The sequence below is a fragment of the Fusarium falciforme genome, chromosome 2 (genome assembly GCF_026873545.1).
Source record: "Fusarium falciforme chromosome 2, complete sequence".
NCBI lineage: Eukaryota > Fungi > Ascomycota > Sordariomycetes > Hypocreales > Nectriaceae > Fusarium > Fusarium falciforme.
In genome coordinates, this window is record NC_070545.1 from 1293776 (window position 1) to 1314734 (window position 20959).

Consider the following 20959-nt stretch of genomic DNA (forward strand, 5'->3'; position numbering starts at 1 on the left):
TTGAGCGCAAGGCGAGCGCAAAACTTGTCGAGGAAGAAACTGGGTTGCCCAGGAGCGCCGACTTCAAGGACCCTTTAGCGGCAGGAAAGAAAAAATCAAGGTGAGCGATAAGGAGTGGGTCCCGCGATGGCGCTAGTTCATCACCCCACTACCCTTCACCTCGGTGAGAGCCTCGGTAAATTCGTTAGCATGATTGCCAGGGTCTCCATCCGTTCTCCCCAACGGTTGAAGCTCCAATCCACCATGACGACAGCATTCCTCACTCTGTAACCGTCATCACTCGACAACAATGGCTCCAAACACGGCGCCGCAGAGGCGGCAGTTTGTGCACCCGTCGGCGAGCCATGCAAAGAAGAAGTAAGATGTAGAACGCTTCTGCTTGAGCTTCTAGGTGCTAACTGGCTTCTTCCTAGGGCTCCCAGCGCCTACTCGATGCAGCCCATCTCTGCCTTTTACTGGTTCCTCGCCGCCGCCCTCGTTTCCGCCTGGTTTGCGCCGATTCAAGACTGCGATGAAACTTTTAACTACTGGGAGCCGACTCATTATCTTTCCCATGGCTATGGTCTTCAGACGTGGGAGTACTCGCCCGACTATGCGATCCGGAGTTGGTTGTATATCGCCCTACACGCCATTGTGGGCAATGTGCGCCGACTACTCCCACACTCGACAAAGGTATGAGCGGCTCTTTAAAAAAATTCAACGTTGGAACTCAATTGACGCTGAATCGATCAGATTGGCGAGTTCTTCTTTATTCGCTTTGGATTGGCCTTTGTGTGCGCCCTCTGTCAGACCGTCCTCTTCCTGGTCACCAGCACAACGCTCAACAGCCGGATCGGTCTCTTCTACCTCATTGCCACTGTCATGAGCCCTGGGAACTTCCACGCGAGCACCGCTTTCCTCCCATCCAGCTTCGCCATGTACCTGGTGACTTTGGGAGCTGCAGCTTTCATGAACTGGCGGGGTGGCCTCAAGACCTCCCAGGGCATGTTCTGGTTTGCCGCAGCTGGAATCCTGGGGTGGCCATTTGCCTCAGCTCTCTGTGCGCCTTTTATGCTTGAGGAGCTTGTCTTGGTCCTTTTCGGTACCAAGACTGCCTGGTGGGAAGCTTTTGTCCGGGTTGGTCGTGGTGTTGTTTCTGCGATTCTGCTTCTGGTAAGATGACCTCCATCATTCGACGAAAATATGACTTACAAGATTTTTAGGCGAGCGATTTCATCGTGAACCTCTTCTTCTATAAGCAAAAGGTTGTCGTGACTTGGAATATTGTCAAGTACAATATTTTCTCATCCAGTAGCGGCCCTGAGCTGTATGGAACCGAGCCCTGGAGCTTTTACTTCAAGAACCTGGCCTTGAACTTCAACATCTGGTTCATTCTCGCTCTTGCGGCATTGCCTCTGTTCATTCTTCAGAAAATTATTTCCCCTTCCGCCCAGGGATTCCAGTCTGGTCTGCGAACTATTGTGTTCCTCGCCCCCTTCTACATGTGGCTCGGCATCTTCAGCTCGCAGCCGCACAAGGAGGAGAGATTCATGTACCCGGCATATCCTTTCCTCGCGCTTAACTCTGCCATCTCTTTGCACATGATCCTCACCGCCCTGGGTAACTCTGACCCCAAGACACTGATTGGAAAGATCCCGGCGCGCCTGAAGCTCTTCTTCGTCACCATTGCCATGATCCTGTCAGTTGATGTCGCCCTCTTCCGAGTGTACGGTATTTGGTCAGCGTACTCTGCACCCATGAGCATCTACTCTCCTCTTTGGGAGGGCGCTGAGGGAGCAGCGCCCCTGGGCCGCGAAGAGGACACTGTTTGCCTCGGCAAGGAGTGGTACCGCTTCCCTTCATCCTATTTCCTCCCTAGGGATATCCACGCCAAGTTTGTTCGCTCTGAATTCCGTGGTCTCCTCCCTGGCGAGTTCTCTGAGGCTGAGACTGGCTTCGGCTTCTGGAGCGGCACTTGGCTGCCCACAACTGGCATGAACGACCAGAACGAGGAGGATGTGGGCAAGTACACGGAGCTTCGTGCGTGCTCGTTCCTCGTCGACACGCAGTATCCTGAGCGGAGGGACCCCCTGCCGCCAAATGAGCCCGACTACATCGCAGACCAGGAGAACTGGGAGATTGTCAAGTGCGAGCCATTCCTCGATGCCGCGAATACGCATTTGCTGGCGAGGACTCTATGGATCCCTGATCTCAAGGCCATTCCGGATCACTTGAAGAGAAAATGGGGTCGACACTGCTTGTTGCAACGGAAGAAGAAGCCTTCTACAGAAAAAGCACCTGAGCAACCCGCAGACAACTAAGCGTTTTCGCATCTCAGCGCTGAAAAATGCTATGTAACAAAGAATGTATTCATCATAGAGGCCAAAGGTGTCATTGAATAGAATTAGACGAATGTATGTATAACTAACTTGTCGAGTTTACTGGTGAGTTGGATCTGCACCGGCCGTTCAAAGACGAGCTCAAGCCCAACATGCTTGCAACGTGAGAATATCTCAGCGGGCTACCTTCCATCAGGTACCAAGCGCCCTGTCAATTTCAACTCCCATTGCGCACGGCAACTGTGGGACGTGTATCCCTTCGTCATGCCAATGCGGAGGGTATCGTATTTGGATTGTCTGGGGTCTGTGATGCCTGGATGACATTTCCGAAAGATAGCATCCCATTCATCCTTTGTGCGAAGTTTGGCGTTATGCATGGCCATGACGGTGACATCTCGCCTACGATACGCCTTGTCTACATGAGGCTCAAAGGTGCCTGGCGGAGGAGACAAGAGGTCATTCACCAGGATGACGGAATTCTTGGACCTTCTCGTAGCGACGAGGAGGTTGCTGAGGATGCAGATTACCTCCCTATCTGGCAGGTTCCAGAGTATCGACTTGAAGAGATAGACGCGAGGAGTCTCTGGTTCGTCCTCGAGCGCGAATTGGCTTACGTCTTTTGGAAGCTGTTGAACCTCGAGCTCTAGCGTAGGGAACTTTTCTGCGAGGAATCGTGATGCTGTTTCTGGTTTGCGGACGAGGTCCACGACTGTTCTCGGGCAAGTTGCTTTTTCGATATTTTCGCTGAACCAGGCCTCGAGGAGTTGGTTTCCAGGATCCAGAACTATCGGTGTTAACGGGCATGTTGGGATCCTTGGGGTTGACAAAACTCACAGTCTGCGACGCTTTGCATCGCAGCAGTAAACCTGGCGCCATTTTCAGGATGACTACTGTGCCAGTCATACATCGACTGTCCGAATCTGAAACCGTCAACGTCTTGTTCTTGAGTTGACATGGGACACTCACGCATGTTTAAAGGCAGAGTGGCCTGTCCAGGTAGGGTTGGGTTTCTTGAGTGAGTTTGCGAGATGAGTACTCACTACTCTCGTTTCAAAGAGTCTGCTTTTGCATCAGTACAGACGCTACTTAAAACTTTCAGGGTACTCACTGAAATCCGATAAAGGCCTTCAGGCCGGGATCTTGAACCAGCTCGCGCGAGATCACGCCATGACGAAAGACCTGTTCTGATGACTCGAGGAGTATCTGGTCACATGCTGCAAGTCGTAGCATGGGGAGCAGCTTATCTCTTGGTATCCCAGTCTTTTCCGAGAGCTTAGCAAGAGTCGCTTGCCCATCTAGGGGAATCTCGTCCAAGACACGGCACTCGAGAAGGCAGTAAAGTGCGCCCTTGTCCCAGTTGGATGCAACAAACTCATGCAAGAAGTCTTGCGGACCTCGAAGTGTCCTGCTCAGCCTCTGGATGAGACCGAGTAGCTTGGACTGGCTCCTCTCAATATCGGAGCCACGAGGTGGATGATTCCATAGTAGCGCCTCAGGACTCTCATCTTTCCCATCCTCGAACAGTAGCTCCTCCAGCAGCTCGGCCTCTTTGACAATCTCCTGGGAGAGGGGGGCAATGTCTTTCGGATCCATGGTGGCATACGCCGGCAGCTCGTGTTCAAGTCGTGAACCTGGACTCTGTCAGGGTTTGGGAATTTCACTGCTGAAGCATTGCAGGCTGTTTTGCATCTTGCATGACCGGGAAACCAATAATTCAATTCTCGCCCTGCGCGTCGGAGCGGGAATGTCTGTCTTCTTTATTCATCCCCGTGAGGCCAGATACTGAACCGGCTTCCGAGCTCCGGCTGTCAACTGGAGATATCCCAAGGTTCATCAAGTTGCGGTCAGAGATGAAGCTTGACGGGTCGTATCACTGCAGAGGCGTAATGCTTCACGACAATGTTGCAGCTGGGCTTATGCAGAGCCGCGAGAATGACATCCCGAGAGCGACTGGGAATAGGGGTGTCACTGCATAGAAAAGCATCAAAACAGGCCTCGTCACCGGCCATGTTTCTCACTCTGGTCATCCGCTTGTCATCATTTCTTTCCAAGTCCCTGCAGCACCATCCATTCAGCATGAGACCGCTCGTTACATTGTCACTCTTTGCTGGCCTCGGCCTTGCCACTGCTGACGTTGCCTCTGTGAGATCGACCAAAGGCCCTAGTCGAACTATTCACAAGGATATCGTCGTCATCGGGGGAGGGTCTTCTGGAACGTTTGCAGCTGTCAAGCTGCGGAGGATGGGCAAGAAGGTTGCCCTCATCGAGAAAGGCGAGCTTCTTGGAGGTCATACAGTGACCTATCAGGTGCCCGACTCCAACATCACCATCAACTATGGTGTTATTGGCTACGGCGACGAGCAAGTCACTAGAGACCAGTTCGCGAGCTTTGATATCCCCATTGTCAACTTTCCAGTACCCGAGGGTGGCTTCGGCCCTACAAGCTATGTCGACTTCAGTAATGGCCGCACTATCAAGGACTTTGACTTCTCGATGGACCTGTCAGGGATTCGAGAGCAGACTGAAAAGTATCCCTACCTATACTACTCGACTCGCCTCCCTGACCCGGTCCCAAAGGACCTTCTCCTCCCCTTTCGAGATTGGGTCAAGAAGTACAAGTTGGAGGAGACTACCTACAACGTGTTCTCTCACCTTCAAGGCCTTGGAGACCTGCCTAATCTAGCAACGCTATACGTTCTCAGGTATCTCAACAGTGGGTACCTGGAGATCATAAGCCCTGAATCCAAGGGGGCCCTGGTTCCCGTGCGTGGGAACAACTATGAGCTCTATGAGAAGTCACATGAGTACCTTGGATCTGATGTGTTTGTGAGCTCTACAGTCTCTCAGGCTCGCCGTGACTCTAAAGGAGTTTGGCTTAGGGTCAATACCCCAGATGGTGTCGTGAACATCAAAGCAAGGAAACTTCTCATCACGATCCCGTCGATGGTGCGAAACATGGAACCGTTCGGATTGAGTGATAGAGAGGAGGACCTCTTCTGCAAGTTCACTGCAACGGGATGGTATGTCGCCATAATTCGAGCTGAAGGTCTTCCTGAAGGCTTCTCGTACCAGAACGCGGATCCAGATGCTCCGTGGAATCTCCCCCAACTACCGGCGCTGTTTGAGATGTCACCCACTGAAACACCGGGCCTCTACGCAGTTCGCTACAGCTCCGACAAGGACATTCCCGACTCGGAAGTTAAAGAGAATATGCTACGCACCTTTGACAGAGTCAGATTCTCCGTTATTGGAAATAACATAGAGAAACTTGATCCTGCTGAGCTGCTGGCGTATTCGAGTCACGCCCCCTTTGATCTGCACGTCCCGGTCGACGATATTGCAAACGGCTTCTACAACAAACTCGACGATCTTCAAGGCTACAAGAGTACTTGGTACTCTGGTGCCACTTTTGTCTCGCACTCGACTGGTGCTTTATGGAACTTTACAGATCATCTCGTGGAAAAGATGTACGAGTGAAGTGTTTAAATCGCTGCTTTGGACGTTGGTCACTGCCCTTAATTAGCCTCTTCTTAGTGGGCTTTGCCTTAATTTTTCTGTTAATTTCTTTGGTCTACATTTCTTGACCCTTCTCTTCGATATTGGAACGAGCTTATAATTAACTTCTTGGTATCATTATTTGAAGAACTTGATGGACTTTCGTGGTCTATAATATTGGAAATTTGAACATCTTGCAGTCTAAAACTTTATGTCCTTACTTTCTCTCTTTCATTGTCCTGCTAGATCCCTAGTCGTGAGAAATATGTGCGCCTATCACAGTCATAACTAAACCTCGGTAGAAATCGCCATCTTCGTCTCTTCCGCTTCCTTGAGTTTCTCGCCAAGATTCTCTTGCTCCTTGGGCTCTGAATCATGTCCCTCCATTGGCTTGAATCCCCGAGTGAAGACTGGGCTAGCCTCGACCTTCTTCCAGTCGTGAAGCATGTAGCCGTTCTCAACCGAGCATTTAACCTCTTCTTGGCCCCGAGGGATCACATCTGCTTCATAGAGCTTGATGGCATCGCTGAGCTCCGTATCCCCGCGGAAAACGCCCTCTAATCCAGCCATGAGGTATGAAGTATCGCAGATGCAGTGATTGAGTCCTTGACCACGATCTGGGGCCTGTCAGTGCTGCGCCTCTGTGGGACGTTACAAATGTTGGCTTACATGGTGGCATTGGATGAGCAGCATCACCGATCAGTGTTATCCTTCCATCGTGGTTGTTCCACGGCTTTGTGATCCAGTAGCTAATGTCAGCTTTATGGACTTCGGTGTCCTCGGGCAACCAGAGAAATGCCGATCGAGCAGGTTCACCCATCCCTGCTGCTCGCTCTTTGAGTAGGGCAAGTCGTTCAGGATAGGTGAGCTTGTGATTAGAATCGCCCATCCAAGCCATGGCCATGTGGAAGATCCACGACTCGGGGTGATCTGGACCATCTGGCATATTGGAGACTATAGAGAGCCAGTTAGTAATGGCAAGCAAAAAGGACCACGGGCTGTGACCTACTGGACTGAAAGGCGTGAAATGACTGGTTGCTAAGAGCTAGGAAGCTCGTAGGGTAATCTCGTCGCACATACTTGGCCTTCTCTGCATCATTGTAGCAGACTGTCATGTTTGTGTGGAAGATAGGGAATTTGCTGACAGCTGCCTCCTCAGCGCTTCCCATAGCAAACTCTCGAACTTTGGAATGAGGACCATCTGCCCCAACAATGATGGAACCGGAGACAATGGTGCCGTCAGTAAAGGATGCAATGACACCTTGGCCAGACTCATTGAAGGCGACGTCGACCAGATTTTTACCATACTGAACTTCAATTCCTTCAGCACAAAGAGCTCTCATCCTGCTCCGCGAGACGCGAAGCCCCTTTTCGTAAGGGACGCCGGTGAGAAGATTTCCCGTCTCAGCCTGAATGATGGGATAGAGCCCACCGGCCTCGACGGGCACGGCTGGGTTACACGAGATCAGTGGAATCTGGGAGAAGACTTCAGGAGGCACGATATTCTCCAGGCGGTCCAGAGCCCAGTGTATTGCCATTGTCCACTCATTGCTGCGGTAGTTGAGGCAAACCTCTTTCTCAAAGATTGAGTAGCGGATCCCCAACTACCCGTGTTAGTATAGATGTAAGAATTATCGAGGAGAGACATACCCTCTTGAGGCCCTGTGCCACAATGAGGCCAGTGATTCCTGGAAGCAGCTAAGTACTGTGCCACCATGCAACGGATTCTGGGGTTACTCACCAGCGCCGATGATAATGACGTGGAGGTCTTTGTCGGCCATTTTGATAGCTTGTAGCTTGTAAGAAAAGTCTAGAGGCTGTGCGGTAGAGACTGGTAGGCCAGGGCTCTGAGGCTGCAGCGTGGGCGCTTTTGAATACGACTGACTCTATTCCGGCACCACTTTCACTGTCCAAGGCCGTAAGAAGGAACCCAGCTCGGAAGCCGAAGTCCATTCAAGTCCGTTTCGTGTTCCGTCTTCCAGGTTGGTCATGTCCGTTATGGTCAGCATGTGACCGAGGGGAAGCATTAGAGCCCATTTACTAGAGACTTGCTGAGAAGCATGGCCCTTTGAATCACAATGAACTCACTGAATGATCAAATCTCATCAACATGCTGGCCATAGGATTGTGGTTGTTAGCGGCGCTGCATTTGCTTGTAAGTTGCGAATTGTCTACATTCAGCCCCTGCTAATTACTGCTAGGCCTTGCTGAGAATCATCTACAACGTCCTTTTGCACCCCCTGAGGCACCACTCGGGTCCAAATTTGTGGGCCGCGACGAGAATCCCTTGGTGCTGGAATCAATACCGAGGGAAGCTGAACCATCGACTGGTGGAACTTCACCGTCAATATGGCCCGGCAGTTCGAGTGGCACCAGACGAGGTATCGTACACTTCTGACACGGCTTGGAAGACTATATACGGCCATCGAACTGTTGAGATGACCAAAGATCCTATCTTTTCCCTGGTCACACCGACGGGGGTACCTAGTAAGCTTGCTCCTTAACGATGGTGGTTCTGGTATTGACAACCCAGACATTGTGACGGCGGATCGCGTGACACATTCTAGACATCGACGTCTTCTTTCCCACGCATTTTCTGAAAAAGCTCTCCGTGAGCAAGAAGACATTCTTGTCCAATATTGCACCAAGTTACTTGACCAGTTACAAGCACGTTGCTCGGATGGCCCCTTGGACTTGGCGAAATGGTTTCCCCTGACGAGTAAGTTGGATGGCCCCTTGGAGTTCCATTAGGTACTGATGTTTCTATAGCATTTGATTTAATCGGATCGCTTGCCTTTGGCCAAGACTTTTCTTGCATTGACGCCGGAGAACCTCACCCCTTTGTGGCATGCATCAAAGGTGTATCTAGAGAGTTGATCATGAGCCAAATGGTACAATACTATGGCTTCGGCTCTCTGAGATACTTTTTCTTCCTGCGAGGGTCACAAAACTCCCGATTTGCCAACGCCATGCGCGCAAAGGAAATGGTAGAAGCTCGAATCGCCCGAGGCCCAACCGACGATCGCAAAGACTTTTGGCACCATGTGCTGGCTGCCGAGGATGAGGGCAAAGGCTTGACACCTGATGAGATGGTTGTAGATGCTTTTAGCATCGCGATAGCTGGATCAGATGGCACTGCTACGGCCTTGGCAGGTACCATATATCTCCTATTGACGCATCGAGATGTCTATCAACAGCTTCAGGGCTGCATCAGACAGGAGTTCGAAGCAGAGGAGGACATTACCACTTTGGCGCTTTCGAATGACAGAGTACTACTCCTGGGTGCAGTCATTCAAGAGTCTATGCGACTATTCCCACCGGTTGCAGCCACGCTCCCAAGGGTTGTACCCCCTGGTGGAGAGGCCATTGACGGCCTCTTCGTACCCGAAGGCACTATTGTCGGCGTTAACCAACTCGCTGCTTACCACTCTGAAAAGAACTTTGGCCAAGCTTCAGAGTTTCTACCAGAGCGATGGCTCAACGAACAAGGAGACTGCAGAGCAGTTTTTCAGCCCTTTTCAGTCGGGCCCCGAAACTGTCTCGGCAAGAACTTGGCCAAGGCAGAGCTGAGGTTGATCCTTGCGAGGATGCTGTGGAGGTTTGACATGGAGCTCTTGCCAGAGTCTCAAGGGTGGATGGATGGGCAGAAGATTTACGGGTTCTGGATAAAGCCGCCGTTGATGGTCAAGTTCTCTCCTAGAGCAAATTGAGTGTGAGAGACATGTGGTCAATGAGGGGCGGATTACTTGACTTCGCTGCAGAATATTTCATCTGCCATGATTAAGTTATAGTTGTCAATAGTTTCTTCCCTGTTCCTGTGATTATGAAAAATAGCTGATCTGCAATGCTAGGTATATGTCCTGGATTCTTATTGAAGCCATATTGACGTATGCAATCTAGATCTATTCCGAAAGCGACTGCCTGAAGGGTTAACGGCACTTTTATGGGCTCTGGATTGAAAATTTTCGACGTAATATTTTCTCTTCAAATAGCACTCTATTGTCTAGAGTCTTCCGTTTCTGCTGGCCTATTGAAGCTCACTACATGCCTCAGTCTGTTGTCTTCTCTACCCTCCAGCTGACCTCTTCTCTTATCCCATCAAAACCCAGTCTACAATGCAGTATCTAGTCCTCACTCACTCCTTGGTTCCAATAAAGTGGTAGATGGTCCCAAATGGAGGGAGAACACGTGTCTCGCCGTTGGTGAACCTCCAGCCTGTAGTGTCAATGCCCTCTGCTTGGATAAGCTTAAACATCTCCTCGGGAGTACGACCTCGCAAGCAAGAGACGTAGCCGTTGATTACAAAGAACAGAGGAACGACAGGTATGATGTAAGTGAAGAAAAGGTGCATGGGAGACCACCACCACCAGAGTAGAGTAGTCACAAAGGGAGATAGAATGACAAAGGTGGTGGTGATGAGTGATGAAGGCGTTCGGTGAGTAAGCTCAAAGATCCTGCGCTTGTTAGTTCTAGCAACATGAACAACTGACAATACACTCACATGAACGCGTCAGATTCCTCAATGCAGCTTCGAAGCACCTTGCGAGCACCAGCGTCGTCAAAGTGATGGAAGCACATGTTAAAGATACGAAGTTCCTTCTTGTCACGGGCAGCGTATCTCGACGCCTTGGTGGCATCGACCGGCTTCTCCACATACGATATGTGGTCACTTTTAGCGGTGATGGCCTTCCAAGCGTCCAGATCCGGGAACAGATCCGTGAGCAGGAACTCAATGGGAGGCTTCCCCTCTGAGACCATTTGCTCGTTGAGAACCTCCTCAAAGATGGGAGTCGGACCTCCAGCCCCGGCACAGGCATCCACAAAGTGATACTCGCTTGGATGTCCGGGGAGGTTGGCGGTGATGACATCGCACATCTGTGCAGCCGTGGAGGTGGTCCTGTTGAACCCAACAGTACTCCAAACGGCGGCCAGGGAGCGATGGGCGTACTCGCGGAGCCAGATTGGGCACCACGAGTAGTCCTCAATCTCAATGAGATGAAAGCGGGGAAGGATAACGACCATGATGAGCAATTGGGGGAGAACAAAGACAAGAATGGGAATGATTTTCCTGTGAAACTTAGGTTTTGTCAGATGATGGTGTACTGCTTCAACACCAAGGTATTATACGATTCACGACGTCTGCTGGTAGTGGGTTGCCTCAAGAAGGTGCGGGTTGCGGAACCCGGGTGCTATCAAAAGCACGTTTATCTGATGGTCTATGGGAGACGGAATACGAGATGTCCGGACCCGAGAGTCTGGTATAGGTGGTGCAGCCAAGGGCTAGTTTGTTTGGGTATGCATGCATGTCGTGAACGTCCGAGGATTCCGCAACGGACGCCGAGTTGGAGTTCCGTTTCGGCAGCGTGTCTTTGCATAGGGAGCAAACATGCCATTCAGGGGTTGTAAGTCGTGACGTCTATGAGTTGATGAGCTTTCCTTAGGTATGAGCAGAGCTAGCACATGTCCACATATCCAGTTACCGTGGTTTGTGTAAATCTGTGTTAATTCATACCTGGATGGCAAAGCTTGTATTTTATATGTTACTCTGCGTCCAAGACACTGCTTTCGGCTTGTGCTATGGCTGTGTGAATGTTCCAACGTCTTCCATCCTCAACACTACTCTAGTTGATCCAACAGAATATCTTAGGGGCTGTGATTAATCATTTAGAAGATATGCGGGGGACTAAGATATGAAGTTTAATGAGATAGTGAAGCAATAAATCACTACCCAGTATCAGATAATGGGAGGCCAAGATTTGTGTTGTACATAGCCAGAGTCTACCTACCCTAGGGACTGACATCACATAACTTGTGTCCTGATCGTTAATGACTTAAACTCCCTTGAATTTCAAGACACTTATGTGTTGATAACTGTTTTCTCTACCGATTCGGCCACCAACCCATTCGACCTATGAGAGGGCAAGTGGAATGCTCAACAGGGAGTTGGCGTAATGCCTCACAGGCTTACAACGAGCTTCTCTCCGCTGCTGCGGGCCTCAAAGTCAAGTAACCCGGCACCAACTGCATCCCATCCCTTGCCAATGACCTTGATGGGGACAGGCAGCTTGTAGGTTCCCTCCTCCAAAAGTTTACCGAGACCTGCCATTGCCCCCTTTCCGCCGGGAGCGTCAAAGACGTTGCGCCCGAAAACCACGGCCTGGTTGACGCCCTCGGGAGCGGAAACTTTGATTCCCGTGAACACCTGCGAGTATAGGTGAGGGCCGTTGTTACCCAATGTTTTAAAGAGGTTGGGGTCTTCTGCAGCAGCGGTGACACAGTCGAGGATTGCGTCAACACCCCCTGGAACCGCTCCCGTGACGTCAGAAACGAGCGAAGATGATCTTCGATCAATGGTTTCGGTGACGCCCAGAGATTTGAGGCGCTCCGAATGCTCGAGGGAGGCCGTGGCGAGAATGGTTGCGTGGGGGAGGGCAAACCGAAGCATCTGGATCGCGGCTCCTCCAACGGCTGAGCCGCCGCCAAGAACAAGGACGCTTCCGGGTGGGGAGACGGGCTCGCCAGGTGCCTTTGACGAGATATGAGGAATTGGAACATGGAGGCCAACGAGAATGGCGGCCGCGGCGGTTAGATAGCAGATACTAGAACACGACATGAGTTGACCGTCCTGTCGTGGTTCTCAGGGGCAATGAGGGCGTAGGCGTATACTCACGGGAGAGACACAACTTGCTCAAAAGTGAGCGATGCAGGTTTCTGAGATACGAAATGCTGAGGCACAGTGACGATTTCTTGGAAGCCAGCTGTCTTGCCGCCGATGCCGCAGAGGGCAAAGACCTCTTGGCCCGGCTTGAAGTCAGTGACCTCGTCACCAACTTCCTCGACGATGCCGGCGCCGTCGAGACCAAAGACTGCAGGCCAAGATCTGACCATCTCTCCGCGCGTCAACATCTTATAGTCCAGGGGGTTGAGTGCCACGGCCTTGATACGAATGCAGACATCAGTCGGTTCGGGCTTGGGTTTGGGAACCGTGGCGAGAGCAAAGGGACCGCCTTGCTTGACGGACTGGTACTGGAGCATCGTGTCGGACATGATTGAGGGTGAAGTGTATAGAAGCTTGAAATTGATGGCCTCGAAAAAGATGCGAAAGTTGAAGAGGTGAGATGATTGCGTAGGAGTAAGTGCGCAGAGGGCAGAAAGGAATTCACGCGTCCCATCTCTTATTCACTGCCACCAGAGAAGAGACTGAATGGAAGAAGTGATTAACTCTGAGACAATTCGAGGCAGGAACAAGAGTACACAGCATCATACAAAAATACCCTCGCGCCTCGTGCTCCGTGGGCGGACTTAGTGCATACCCAAAACGTCGCTGAAGAGTCAAGCCCGTTTTATGTCTTGGAGTTGCGGCTGCATTAGACTGCACTATCAGAACATTATTGCAAGTTGCACGGGAGCCGACTTGGGAGTTTTCAGAGGATTTTGATACTTGAAGACTGTGTCCGTCGTCGTCATGAGCTTACGCAGCCGTCTTTCGAGTTTACCAGCCAACTCATTCGGGAGCCAGATGAAGGCATTTGTCGGAAGCCGGTTACAGAGTCTGTAGGTTTCCGTAGTGTATAGAATGAGAGAAGCGGAATTATCGGCGTTAAGAAATGTTATAAAATAATGAAGGATCCGCATAACTCGCCAGTCGAAGCCATCGCCAACTCGTCCCAAAGAGGAAATCCTTAACTTCTAACTCCGGCTTCACGCAACGGCCCCTGTTCCTTGCTGCACTAGAGCTCCGCTTCTGCGTCCAACCAACAGTTGAGTTTAAGAGGACTTGCTGCTTCGTCATGGACTCGGCTACCGAGGCCTATGCGGAAACGCTCCGGATTAATCACTTCAAGCCAGAGGAAGTGCCTTGGCGACGGCTTGGACAGTGTAAGTAGTTCAAGATTCTGACATGCTTCAATTATAGTAGGATTTTCTAAGTCAAAGGTAGATCTATGGCGCCCTATTGAAGATGGATCCAACACGCAGTATCGGCTAGCCGTCATCGAGAGCCTGCTCCCTCCCAAGTCTGATGGTCCCGTCTTTCACTTTCACGAGATGCATGACGAGGGCTTCTACGTCAAGGCAAGCCACTTGAACCCCCACGCTCTCGATGGGATAAACTGACCAGAGCTGCACTGCAGAAGGGCACTGTCCGCTTCCACTCACCGGGCCGCCCCGATGTCGACTGTAAGGCTGGCGAGATGCTAACGATTCCCATTCGCCTGCCGCACAAGTTCAGCAACCCTTTTGACGAGGAGGCTATCTTTATCAATACAGCCACACCCGGTTTCTTTATTCGCTACTTTGAGCATCTCGAAGCTCTGATTGGCAGTGGTAAGGAGCTCACCCCCGAGGCCAACATTGCTGCTCTACGCCGCTTTGCGACCATTCCGCTTAGTGAAGAAGAAGTCAAGCGTCTAGAGGAGGGAGCAGCTGCAAAGAAAGAGGACAAGGACAAAGAGTGAAGGGTAGAGAGTTATCTTGTTTTTCCTAACTCTGCTTTTGCTTGTGTGTTGAAGCGGTTATGACCAATGTACCTGACAGATATATCTAGACTGAAGATAAAAAAGAGTGGAGACGCCCCAGCTCCTTAACCCTTAAAAATAAATTTCAAAAGAAATATTAAATGAGGGAATACCGTTATTCATCAACCTCGAAAACAGGAATGTCGTTTGCTGCTGCAAGAAAGTCAAATGTGAAGAGAGGGTCATCCTCAGCGCGAGTAACATGATGATCCGTAAACCCTGTTGTTATATCAAATATTTCCGCCTGGTTGGAAAGTCTTTGTCTTTTTCCTACATGAACTGCTGCCTCGGGATGTTGCTTGTATGACGCTGGCCATGGTGAGAGAGTCATGGTTCCGTGGCTTGCATTCCCAAGCCAGGGTGAACATTCGTCGGGGGATTCGAGTGGCTGCATGAACGGGAGAAGCATAGAAGTGGTGGAAACTGCCTCGCTCACAGATGCAGCCGTAGGCTGCACCTCGGTATCTGGAGGAGTGTCTTTGAGTGAGCTACCGATACTCCCTCGTTGAGACGACGAGGATGCTGTCGATTGGAGGCTGGATAGCTCATTGAATGCCATAGATAGCGTGCTTGTGGCCTCGGGAAACGCCTTTTGTCGTACGATGCGAAGAAGAGATTCGAGTGTTCGACTCAGTTTCAACGGAAGATTCTCGACGTGTTCGTGGTCGGCTGCCGAAGCGTATCTGTCACGCAGAGCCTCCAAGAGCAGGATTTCCTCTTCTGGCTGGCCGAAGGCGACATTGGAGGATGCTATTGGCTGCATAATGTTACGGGCGATTATGAACACAGCTGCCAGGGGGAAGTTTGCGGCTAGCCTTGGTAGGACGGAAGCCAGGATCTCGCCCTCGTCCGGTGTAAACGCTCTCTTCTGAGAGAGGTTTTCTCTTGTGCTGTCCGAGTTTGCCAGAATTATCGGACTGCATGATCGAGTATGTCCAAGAAGTCGATCTAGAGCTTCCACCATGCGAGGATCTGGCTGTGCTGTTGTTGCCAGAAGGAAGAGGAGACAACTGGCCTTTGCATCTCTCAGCGCCAGATGCGAGTATTTGGTGCTCTCACTGGCTCTTAGAATGCAAAGCCGGGTTGCAAAGAAAGATAGCATTAGTGTCGCCGAATCAACAGACGTTGGTGGCATCTTTGTAACTCGATGTGTGGAATCGCATTGCTCCAGCTTATGCTCCAGCTGCGAAAGAAGTTGGCTCTGTTTTGAGGGAGGTAATTCGGGAGATTCAGCAGCGTGAAGATTTCGGTAAACTTCGTCTTGAACCCTTGCGAGGTCAATCCTAGACGAATATCTGGCTTCGTCTCCCTCCGACGGTCGAGCAACGCTGGAGTCGTAGCCTGGTAGACAGGAGGTCGCTCCTCGGCAAACAACGGCGTTCTTATCTCGAATGTAGAGAGACCTGAAGACCTTGTGTCTTTCAATAACTACTTCAGGGGGGCAGTCATGGAGGGAGGCGCGAGCCTGGTGAAGGCCCATAGTTCGAGCCAGATGACAGGCCTGGGCAAAGATAAGTTCTGCGAGGGCTGTGGTGCTGTATTGCTCCGTCACATAGCTCTACGGAAACACGTCAATGACCTTTCAGCAAATACATAGGGCGGAGAAAACCTACCAGCAAAGCCAGGGCCTGGACATTGACGAGTCTTGGCGTCAAGAACACACGTGGATTATTCACCGCCATACCCAGCGTTTGCAGAAAGGGCTGGATAAAAGGACTGTTGCCGTGGCTCGTTTGATCCTTTCCAATAGCCAGCAGAACAATGACATTGAAACACACGGCCCAGCCCTCATCCGATGGCCTTGGAGGGTGCGAGTAGATACGATCGAGATTGGCCTGAAAGTTGGACCTCGTAAAGATGTCGGTTGCGTAGTCGGCGGTCTTGAAGAATTGCCCAACGACAATGTTGAGAAATTGCCTAGGAGGGAGACAGATACCAGTATGATCAGAGGCTATATCAAGCTGCTGCTCTTTGCTGGCCTCGGCGAGCATCTGCTGCAGCATGACGCGCACAGCAACACCATCATTCGAATCATGGTCCGAGGTCCCAAAGACGGGGTCGTCGTGAAACTCCTTGCAGAGCGTGTAGAGGGAAGAAGGTCCGTGGTATCGGTCCACAGACTGTGACACGTCCCGTGCTATGTTACGGTCCTTGCGGGGAGCAGCCGATGCCTCATCCGATCTTGCCGCCGTGTCTTCGGGGAGCCAATCTTCCCCCGGCGTGGGCAGTGACTTGGCTCCGTTGCCGCTCCTGACAAGCGACGTCAAGGTTGAGAGGTCGCTTTGAATGCTGCTCAGTTGGTCTTCGAGAGCCTCAAAGTTTTGGCACCTGAGACATGAAGGTTTGAGCTTCTTGTGCTTCCAATAGAATGGGACAGGTAGGGCGAACTTACAGGAGCTTGACGTGGTTGATACGCTTCCCAGGGGACGAGTACCGACACTCGACACCATCTCGCTTGCAGCTCTCGCACTGAGGGCGCTCTCTTCCACAGCGGATCTTGCGGGCTCGGCAGTGAGCGCATGCTAGATCGTGGGTCGACCACATTTGCGGTTGCTCCATCGTCTAGAGTTAGGCTTCGGCTAGTGAACAAGGTGAGGACAGAGACAAACCTCTTTGGTCTGGGTATTCCACATCCTTGCAGCAGATCTCAGCAGAAAGGCCTATAAAAGATGGTCGAGGCTTCTAAGAGTTCTGAGGTATATAGTAGGTTAGCCTAATCAAGGAGGAGGCCAGTTCATCACAGACACCACGGATATGGTACCACGCTGGGCGCCATTACGTGAGACTCTACCTTGCAAGAAGAGAGATGGAAGAGATAGAAATGATCTTCCAGGCTTCCAAAAAAGGCCTTCGGAGGGTTCTTCTCTCCAAGGTCTCGAAATGCTCCAGAGTGGCTTGGCCGATCGCTGACCGACGCCGTCAGATTCCCGTCCACACATACGGGAACTGTTATGTACTAGGTGAGCTTAGTCTATGGGCTCGAGGTGGTACAGTGAATCATTATCAGCGGGACTCCGATCGTTTCGTTCCGTACAGGCTGAAGCCCCCTGCAACATGGAGATACCGTTCTGCAGGTGTATCCGTAGGGGTCGTGTTCAGAGGTTCAGGGCTAGAAATACCTCGTGATAGACTGGAATCTTTCTTCTCGAGAAACATCACTAGTATCTTACACTAGCAAACATCGCTCCGATGGCTATCGAATGCACTGATTCTCCCCTCTCTGGCCTATGGAGGCCCCAGGACCATCTCAAGTACCTGCACTACGGTTCCCGGTGCGTCGAGAGACACCTCTTGAGCGTGATCCCTTCCCCTACCTCTAAGGTCTTCATAATCACTGGCAGCTCCATGGCCACCAAGACACCCGCGATCCGTAATCTGGAGGAGCTCCTCGGTGAGCTCCACGCCGGGACCTACTCGGACATCAAGCAACACGGCCATGCCGAGGGAGTGGGCGAGGCTACTCGACTAGTCAACGAAGACGACGAGATCGACACGGTGGTGTCCGTTGGAGGCGGCTCGCCCATTGACTCGGCCAAGATTGTCTGCTTCCGCATACACGAATCGACGGGGAGGACCCTCATGCACATCGCCATCCCCACGACGCTCAGCGCTGCCGAGTGCACAGCCGGGGGAGGTTTCACACGCTCTGACGGCACCAAGCTTGGTTTCATGCACCCTTCCATGGGTGTGGGCGCCATCTTCTACGACGCCTCGTTTGCTCGACACACACCCAAGCGCCTCTGGCTCTCGACGGGTATGCGGGCGGTAGATCACGCAGTCGAGACTGTGTATCATCCAAGCGCTTCCGAGGTGCCGTGGAAGGCCTTAGCTCAGTGGGCTTTGGCTGTTTTGGCTGAGTGTCTTCCGGCAGCAGATAAGATCCATGGCTCTGATACTGCCGACGACATCACTACCAAGCTACAACTTGCTGCCTTTGCCAGTTCTGGCCTTCGTGGTTCCAACTTTAGAGGCGGCATGGGCCTCTCCCACGCCCTAGGCCACGCTCTTGGAAGTCCCTATGGAATCCCTCGTAAGTCTAGCATCTCTTACTATCACACGCCCCGTCTTACTTGGGTCCCGTTGGAGAGATGGGGAAACAAGGCTGAACCCTCCTCTCCTGAGACACCCTTGAGACGCGTCCAATCGGATCTGCAGAAGGCGTGGTATGACAGACGCACAATGTCGGGATGATGTAACCCTACACAACTGACAAAACAGCGACAATAAGCCCAAGACAAAAAAGATGCCGGTAAATGGAATCTCTGCTGACCAACGAGTCTCCCAGACGGTGAAACCAGCTGTCTGACGCTGGGTCCGGTCCTCCGCCACAAGGCAGAGACGGACGAGGCGGCCGCCCAGCAGATCGCCCGTCTGCTTCCAGCCTTGGGGGGAAGTCGCCGAGGAGGAGACGCTCGCGGTGAAGCTATTGAAGTGGCACAGCGTGTGGAGGCCCTGGTGAGGGAGTTGGGACTCGAGCAGCCGTCCCTCACAGCACGTGGAGTTGGCCGTGAGCAGGTTGCCGTTATCGCCAGGAGAGCATCTGGAGGGGAACCAAGCAAGGAGATTCTCGCATTGGTTGAGAGTTTGTTCTAGTCGGATGCCGGGATGTCTCTCACCAGTAGACTCGAGTATGGCTTCAGATCTACCCGTCTTATACCAGATAGGGCGTCATCTGTGATCCATAAGCCGTCCCGTTTCAGCTGCCACCTCCGGGATGCAACATAATCAAGCACAGCCTCGGTTCCTCCAGATATGATCTACCAATACCCTTACCCAGAGCCTGTGTAGTGTATCTCCCTGCCTATACCGGCCTAGCCAGCCGCTCGATGACTCCCGTTTCTGGTATTTTCCCGATTGGAGAACTCTATTTCGACTCGATGGCTCCATTGGCTCGGCACACCATCCTTGGATAACATTCGCACGCCCAAGGATGAGATGGGCTCTGCGCGAATCACGCCATGTGCATATACGACGGACTTTTGCCTCTAATGCCACGTGCTTATGCAGCTCAGCCTGAGCCCGTCATCACGCCAACGTCGTTGATTCTCTCTTTCATGCATTGTCATACGCCGGCAGCGGCATACGAGAGCCGAATCTACCGGGTCAGCCGGGCATAGCTATAGGCTCCGGAGATATGGTGTTCGAGGCCAAGGAAGTGAAGCTGCAGGGCGAGATCTATTGGAGACTCGAGATATTCTATCGTAGTTGACGGAATAATCAACACTAAGACAAGATTGTCTATGAAACATTGTTTCCAAACATTGTTCGTTTAAAAATAGACTTCTCAGAAGCTGTCAAACCGTCGCGCCACATACTACTGGAACCATCCGTTTCAACGACAACTTCCAAGCCGAGATGGGGGAATATGACAACAGTCCTAATGAGGGAAGAGAGAACTAGTAACATTACACATGGCGTGAGGCTCTTATCTCTTCCTACTGGAATCATTATAGCTGGGCCGTTGACTGGCGGGGTGGCCAAGCTGACATTGTCAGGTTAACTTCCTGATTAAGCCGAGAGCAGAGGATAAACCGGGACAACTCACCAATAAAGAGGATCATTATCAATATGTATGTAACGCTACAAGACATGAGCCACAGGCACGGTTATTGTGGTCGTGGCACAGGCGGTTGCAAGTCGGGACTTCACAGGAGATGGATATAGGGGATGGGAGCAAGACGAAGTCCCGTACCCTTCAATTATGAAACATCTATGCTAATAGTTGAGTCAACTCAAGTACAGAACATCTACTGCTATTCAGTGTCTATTCATACAAAACTAAACCAGGTCCCCATCCGTAATGTGAAACTCGAACCATCCAGTCACAAACTTGGTTCTCGACGGGTCAGAGAAGACGGCATGATCAGGGTCAACCACAGTCTTAAACTTTTCCTCATTCTTTACTTTCACGTAGTCTTCGATGTCCCTGAATACGATCTGCACGATGCAGTCGGCATCGTCGACCTTTTCCGAGGGGAGGTTGGGGAGGATGCGGTCGATTAGTGCTCGCCCCTTGGTCGAGTTGTGTTGCTAGATAGCATTAGTTATGTCTTTAATGTGCCTATCCATATTCATTGTGATATACTTTCCATGTGATATGAAACAATCTTGTTCTTGATGAGCAGCTCGTTCAGATGCCCCGCGTGCGTCTCACTGACGTACTGATGATAGGCATCCTCATCCATCCCAGGCTTTCGATAACCAAAGATGGTCACCGAGAAGAGTTGATGAGTCTTTGATGGCATGGTGCCTTGCAAGAGGAGCAAACCGAGTCTTGGTACTGCGATGCCTTCGTCAAAGACTCGAGCGGCGATGTGTCCGGATAAAGACGCGTGCAGATGATGGCTTTTATCGCTTTTCTTGGAACAGCCAACATTAGCACGTGCTCCCCTCGTTCCAATCTATCTTTGATAACAGCGGCAACTTCATGATCGTGATGTCCGGGGGGCGAGTCGGACGCCGAGGACCGCCCTTCCCAACGGTTCCGAGATGTCAATACACAAGCCGCTCTGGCGCTTACATCTCGAGCTGAGTGCATAGTGCTGCCTGGTTGTCCCGGAGGCCATGTGACGCTCATTCTCAGTGAGATCAGAAGCGTCTAGCCAGGTCTGAGGCCCTTTCGCAAGCCGA

At 51.6% G+C, this 20959-nt stretch overlaps 11 protein-coding genes across 11 annotated transcripts; 5 read left to right on the top strand and 6 right to left on the bottom strand.

The window, feature by feature from the left end:
• Window positions 1-289: 289 nt before the first annotated feature.
• Window positions 290-2300, top strand: NCS54_00236600 (Mannosyltransferase; the record flags this gene model as incomplete). The annotated part of the gene is made up of 4 exons (XM_053147966.1): window positions 290-357; window positions 414-672; window positions 733-1152; window positions 1203-2300. 4 exons carry the CDS (start codon window positions 290-292, stop codon window positions 2298-2300), a joined length of 1845 nt encoding a protein of 614 aa, XP_053003941.1.
• Window positions 2301-2500: 200 nt separating this feature from the next.
• NCS54_00236700 (Hypothetical protein) lies at window positions 2501-3911 on the bottom strand (the record flags this gene model as incomplete). The annotated part of the gene is made up of 4 exons (XM_053147967.1): window positions 2501-3102; window positions 3153-3238; window positions 3285-3377; window positions 3427-3911. 4 exons carry the CDS (start codon window positions 3909-3911, stop codon window positions 2501-2503), a joined length of 1266 nt encoding a protein of 421 aa, XP_053003942.1.
• A 483-nt stretch (window positions 3912-4394) lies between these two features.
• NCS54_00236800 (Hypothetical protein) lies at window positions 4395-5795 on the top strand (the record flags this gene model as incomplete). The annotated part of the gene is made up of 1 exon (XM_053147968.1): window positions 4395-5795. The coding sequence occupies one exon, from the start codon at window positions 4395-4397 to the stop codon at window positions 5793-5795; it is 1401 nt and encodes a 466-aa protein (XP_053003943.1).
• Window positions 5796-6101: 306 nt separating this feature from the next.
• NCS54_00236900 (FAD-binding-3 domain-containing protein) lies at window positions 6102-7594 on the bottom strand (the record flags this gene model as incomplete). Its single annotated transcript, XM_053147969.1, has 5 exons — window positions 6102-6430; window positions 6483-6767; window positions 6823-7417; window positions 7464-7501; window positions 7555-7594. 5 exons carry the CDS (start codon window positions 7592-7594, stop codon window positions 6102-6104), a joined length of 1287 nt encoding a protein of 428 aa, XP_053003944.1.
• Window positions 7595-7923: 329 nt separating this feature from the next.
• On the top strand, window positions 7924-9523 carry NCS54_00237000 (Hypothetical protein; the record flags this gene model as incomplete). Its single annotated transcript, XM_053147970.1, has 4 exons — window positions 7924-7968; window positions 8015-8300; window positions 8347-8532; window positions 8583-9523. 4 exons carry the CDS (start codon window positions 7924-7926, stop codon window positions 9521-9523), a joined length of 1458 nt encoding a protein of 485 aa, XP_053003945.1.
• A 425-nt stretch (window positions 9524-9948) lies between these two features.
• NCS54_00237100 (Hypothetical protein) lies at window positions 9949-10850 on the bottom strand (the record flags this gene model as incomplete). Its single annotated transcript, XM_053147971.1, has 2 exons — window positions 10315-10850; window positions 9949-10267 (listed from the first exon to the last, which is right to left on the bottom strand). Exons 1-2 carry the CDS (start codon window positions 10833-10835, stop codon window positions 9949-9951), a joined length of 840 nt encoding a protein of 279 aa, XP_053003946.1. The 5' UTR covers window positions 10836-10850.
• Window positions 10851-11769: 919 nt separating this feature from the next.
• NCS54_00237200 (PKS-ER domain-containing protein) lies at window positions 11770-12860 on the bottom strand (the record flags this gene model as incomplete). Its single annotated transcript, XM_053147972.1, has 2 exons — window positions 11770-12412; window positions 12484-12860. The coding sequence occupies 2 exons, from the start codon at window positions 12858-12860 to the stop codon at window positions 11770-11772; spliced, it is 1020 nt and encodes a 339-aa protein (XP_053003947.1).
• Window positions 12861-13603: 743 nt separating this feature from the next.
• NCS54_00237300 (Cupin-2 domain-containing protein) lies at window positions 13604-14269 on the top strand (the record flags this gene model as incomplete). Its single annotated transcript, XM_053147973.1, has 3 exons — window positions 13604-13691; window positions 13753-13886; window positions 13946-14269. 3 exons carry the CDS (start codon window positions 13604-13606, stop codon window positions 14267-14269), a joined length of 546 nt encoding a protein of 181 aa, XP_053003948.1.
• Window positions 14270-14444: 175 nt separating this feature from the next.
• NCS54_00237400 (Zn(2)-C6 fungal-type domain-containing protein) lies at window positions 14445-16962 on the bottom strand (the record flags this gene model as incomplete). The annotated part of the gene is made up of 4 exons (XM_053147974.1): window positions 14445-15887; window positions 15943-16657; window positions 16722-16891; window positions 16939-16962. The coding sequence occupies 4 exons, from the start codon at window positions 16960-16962 to the stop codon at window positions 14445-14447; spliced, it is 2352 nt and encodes a 783-aa protein (XP_053003949.1).
• Window positions 16963-17518: 556 nt separating this feature from the next.
• Window positions 17519-18922, top strand: NCS54_00237500 (Fe-ADH domain-containing protein; the record flags this gene model as incomplete). The annotated part of the gene is made up of 2 exons (XM_053147975.1): window positions 17519-18359; window positions 18615-18922. 2 exons carry the CDS (start codon window positions 17519-17521, stop codon window positions 18920-18922), a joined length of 1149 nt encoding a protein of 382 aa, XP_053003950.1.
• A 1185-nt stretch (window positions 18923-20107) lies between these two features.
• On the bottom strand, window positions 20108-20574 carry NCS54_00237600 (EthD domain-containing protein; the record flags this gene model as incomplete). The annotated part of the gene is made up of 3 exons (XM_053147976.1): window positions 20108-20359; window positions 20415-20436; window positions 20492-20574. 3 exons carry the CDS (start codon window positions 20572-20574, stop codon window positions 20108-20110), a joined length of 357 nt encoding a protein of 118 aa, XP_053003951.1.
• Window positions 20575-20959: the final 385 nt, after the last annotated feature.